Source organism: Populus alba, chromosome 7 (genome assembly GCF_005239225.2).
Source record: "Populus alba chromosome 7, ASM523922v2, whole genome shotgun sequence".
NCBI lineage: Eukaryota > Viridiplantae > Streptophyta > Magnoliopsida > Malpighiales > Salicaceae > Populus > Populus alba.
The window spans coordinates 952,912-957,844 of record NC_133290.1 but is presented as its reverse complement, the minus strand read 5'-3'; the positions used below and the strand labels follow the sequence as shown (position 1 = coordinate 957,844).

At 36.4% G+C, this 4,933-nt stretch overlaps 1 protein-coding gene across 1 annotated transcript; it reads left to right on the top strand.

Moving 5' to 3' along the window:
* The first annotated feature begins 1,389 nt into the window (after positions 1 to 1,389).
* Positions 1,390 to 3,391, top strand: LOC118048650 (protein SHORT-ROOT). Its single transcript, XM_035058420.2, has one exon. The coding sequence runs from the start codon at positions 1,729 to 1,731 to the stop codon at positions 2,962 to 2,964; it is 1,236 nt and encodes a 411-aa protein (XP_034914311.1). The 5' UTR covers positions 1,390 to 1,728; the 3' UTR covers positions 2,965 to 3,391.
* The last annotated feature ends 1,542 nt before the right edge of the window (positions 3,392 to 4,933 follow it).

Genomic DNA, 4,933 nt, shown 5'->3' with positions numbered 1-4,933 from the left:
TATTAAAAATAGAAGGTGAGCATTCAAAGTAGATTTTGTTTAGCTTATAATTAACTTCATACTTATATATATTTTATATATTACATCAGGCTGATTATGTAGAATCATCATCATCATTATATATATATATATATATATATATAGTAAATAGTGATCAAAATAATTATGATGAGTAGAGAAAGTGCGAAAAGTTATAAGCAAGGACTCTTGAGTGCCAGTAAAAAGTTGACAAGAGCTTATTTAGGTAAAATCATATCACATTAAAGTCTCAATTATTTAGTCTATTTTCCAAGTACTTTTTTTCTTTTATCGTTATCTTTTTTGTTGTGTTAGCTGGAAAAAAATTTGTTCCTTGTTGTTTTCCCTTTAGCCATTAAGTACTCGGTTGCTATTGAACATTTATAATTAAGGATTCCATAGGGTTATTTTATTTCTGAGAATAAATGTTTTATTCCTTTCCAAAACCATGCATATGATCACTAACGACTGATATGATGCTCACCTAAATAATATTTTTTGGCTTTTAAATATGGTCTTTGCTGCCCTAATTAGCTTTTGGTGTGTTGGAATTGCATGCTATAACAATTAGATTATATATACATGGGGTCAAATTAAGAAAAAATTTCTAGGGGACAGAACCTACATTTTACTAGTTTTATAGTTAAAACTTACAAATTGTTCGCCAGGGATGCAGAATTTTTTTTATCTGGGGTTGGGACCCAGCCAGCCATCTATCCTCACCACTTGTGTGTGTGTGTGTGTGTGTGTGTGTGTGTGTGTGTGTGAGAGAGAGAGAGAGAGAGAGAGAGAGAGAGAGAGAGGATCTCTAAAGAATAAATCTAAAGCTTGACCAGTTGAGTTACATCCCTCAAAGTTTTTTATGCATGTTTGGTTCCATGTTTATTTTTTAGAGGTCATCAATTTGAGTCTCATAAATTTCACGGTTAATAGAAATTTATATGATCGTTAATTTCAGGATCCGTGAAATTAGTCGATATATACGTAAATTGATCAACATATCCAAGATAATAAAACAAAATATACATAATTTAATCGAACAAATATATACTAGCTAGGGCTTTGAGGTTAAGAAACCAATAATACAATATTTATGCTAAGCTTATTGCAATTATGGTTGCCAAATCGAACCACTACACTAGCAATTAGGTATTTCTCATCTTGAGATCACATCATTTGAAGCTAATAATTAAAAAAGATGAAGTAATTAGTCCTCAACCTCTAGTTTGGTCTCAACTCCAAATGTATCTAGTGCACTAAATCTATTTTAGTGGAAATATTTAATATAATAATGTAATGTTTCTGTAGGGCATAAACATACCAAATACTTCTCAGGGAACAAAAAATGTAGTCTTTCTTATGATATTGCAGAAGAGTCATAAAAAACCACATGCCCCTAGTAATCACCATAGGGTTTAGCTTAAAACATATTATAAAATACACATAAAAATAGAAATTCATATTGAGAATATATAGCTAGCATGACTATGACCCCCAAACCCTAAAATATATATAATACTACGGATTTCTATATCATAGCTTTGTACTTGGCCAATTTTGAATTAGCAGAGGTACTGCCTCTAGAGTCAAAGGGGGCCTCCCCTCCCTATCACCCACGGACATAACCATCTTCGGTCCAAAAGACAGACTCAAAACACTTATTTCCTTCCCACCAACAAAGCAATGATCAAATAGCAGCTAGCTATAGACATGCAAAGCAATAGCAGCAACAACAACAACAATCAGCCTCAGACTAGTCATACATCAACAAGCCGTTCTTCGGACTCCGGTGAGGCTTGTGGGGCAGGAAACAAATGGGCATCAAAGCTTCTTAGTGAGTGTGCAAGAGCAATCTCAGAGAAGGACTCTAGCAAGATCCATAACCTTCTATGGATGTTAAATGAGCTTGCCTCTCCTTATGGAGATTGTGATCAGAAATTGGCATCTCATTTCTTGCAAGCTCTCTTTTGTAAGGCTACCGACTCCGGCCAACGGTGCTTCAAAACCCTAACAACAGTAGCTGAGAAGAGCCACTCCTTTGATTCAGCTAGGAAATTGATACTAAAATTCCAAGAGGTAAGCCCATGGACTACTTTTGGTCATGTGGCTTCAAACGGTGCAATTTTGGAGGCCTTAGATGGGGCGAGCAAACTTCACATAATTGATATAAGCCATACTCTTTGCACACAGTGGCCTACTTTGCTAGAAGCTTTAGCTACAAGAAATGATGAGACGCCGCATTTAAAGCTCACCGTCGTGGTAACTGCTAGCATTGTAAGATCAGTCATGAAAGAAATTGGCCAAAGAATGGAGAAGTTTGCTAGGTTAATGGGAGTGCCCTTTGAGCTTAATGTAATTAGTGGGCTAAACCATTTAGGAGAGCTCACAAAGGAAGAGCTAGGAGTTCAAGAAGATGAAGCTGTCGCGATTAATTGCAACGGGGCATTGAGAAGAGTTGGAGCAGAGGAAAGAAACTCTGTGATCCGGATGTTTCAATCACTCAACCCTCGAGTTGTGACAATTGTTGAAGAAGAAGCTGATTTTACCAGCTCAAGATATGACTTTGTCAAGTGCTTTGAAGAGTGCCTTAGGTATTATACACTATATTTTGAGATGCTAGAGGAGAGCTTTGTCCCAACTAGTAATGAGAGATTGATGTTGGAGAGGGAATGTTCAAGGAACATAGTTAGGGTTTTGGCTTGTGATGAAGAAAATGATGGAGGAGAGTGTGAAAGAAGGGAGAGGGGAAGCCAATGGTTTGAAAGGCTAAGGGAGGCATTTTCCCCTGTTGGGTTCAGTGATGATGTTGTCGATGATGTCAAGGCATTGCTTAAGAGATACCGAGGAGGGTGGGCACTAGCGCTACCTCAAGGAGATCATGAATCTGGAATTTACTTAACATGGAAAGAAGAACCTGTGGTATGGGCTTCTGCATGGAAACCCTAGAGGAGAACCATGGCTAGAACACCATGATCTCCACACTCAAAGTCAAGGCCCGGCATGGCAATTTATTCACAATTCCATGAACACAACATATTGATTCTTGTCAATCATGAAGTACTACTGCTTTCACTTTTCATTTCTTCTTCTCATTCATGCATATTTGTGTCTTCTGTACTCCAACTTTTCTTTTCTTATGCTTTATGCTTGGGAGTTTGTGTTGCTTTTTAGCAACTTTAATTAGATCATTGTATTTGTTTGAAGGTGTTTGCACTTGTTCCTCTTTTTCAGTTCCACAGCATCCCTTTCCCTTTTGTCTTTCCTGCTCAATATCTTTCTCTTCATCCCATAGTGGGCAATTTGTAAGCAGTACATGTTTTCATAGAAAGCGATGATATATATCAATGATACGACATAGTTTCTATTCATCCACTATCGAAGAATAGCTAGCATGCTCCACCTTTAATTTTTCTTTTCTTTTCTAATCTTTTTAGTCCCCTTTAATATTCCTTCCTAATTTCCTAATGTACTATATTGACAAATCTTCAGTGGACTGCTGGTGTAAATTAGCTACAAACAGGTAAGCATAAGTACATGCATGGGAGGATTCGGTGTATAGTTTAGGCATTGTTCTTGTCCTTGCTTTCCATCTTCCTGCAATTCCCATGGCAATTCAAGAAACAAATTGAATGAGGCCTCTCCTTCAATTCTTTTTAGAATATTAATGTCTACCAGAACCTAGCTAGCTGTGTTGACATATATATGCCTCCAGTCCTTCCAAAAGGAGAGGAAAACAAAATGGAAAATTAAGGAAAGGAAAAAAGAAAACGGGATTAAATAAATGACTATTTCGGAATATATTCGTTGATGGTGGTGGGTGGCCTGCAAGAGCACCCATTTATTAATGTTTAAGCCTCCGATACATTTAATTATGTTATATTTATTTATTGATATAAAATTAATACCTAAATTAAATAATTAACCACTTTCTATTGTGGCCAATCTATTATATTGATTTTTGTATATTAAAATCAAATTTCTGTATGAAAGAATATTTAGACAAATCAATTAGCACATTTAAACTAGCATATAAAACTAATTATTCGTCCCATCGATCCTTCGAACCATGATGGATAACACTGTTGCATATATACCCAAGAGCCAAGCAGATTAAACTAATTTAATTTATTCGCATGATGCGAAGGAGCCCATCTCTACATCATCAATTTGGAGAGTAGCTTGGAGATGACGTTTTCAATGATGCATGATTGAAGTTAATTTATTAAATTATTATTTGTCCAAGATCAACACAAGAATCCTCTCCTCTCTGCGATGATGCAGTAGGGGAGCTAACCTAAAATTGCCAGATGACTAGAAAGTTTTCTTGACCAAGAGCAAGTTGTTTTATGGGCAAGTGGATGGTAATAGGTTTTGTCGAGCTACTGGTCAGAAACCACAAATTAGTGGGTTCTCAGAGACTTCACCAACTATGCGAAAAATGGTAGTGATTACTTTATGACAACATTCACTTGCGAGGATCTAAACTGGATATATAGATATTAGGGTTCTTGGATTAGGTGAAAAGGAGAGAGTTTATGACAACATTCTCTTGAAGATCTAAACTAGATATATAGGGTTCGTGGATTAGGTGAATCTACTAGGACATTAATACCTTGTATCCATCACCCTTCGGTCAATATTTTTCATGTCACTCTTAACCTAACACATTACACATCTTATCCACGAACTTTTTCTCTATTTTCATATGCCAAACTCCCTGATGAATCGGCTGAGATTTCCATGTACGTATCAAAAAGTGTTTTACATGGAGAAGGTAAGATCAAAGGGGATTCTTATTTTCCTTGGCCAATCGATCCCATGTGTGATCATGCATCACAGAATTGATCATCAAGAGGGGCTGTGCTATTGGAAGAGGGACAAGAAAGGACAGATTTGTGAGGAAATATATACATAA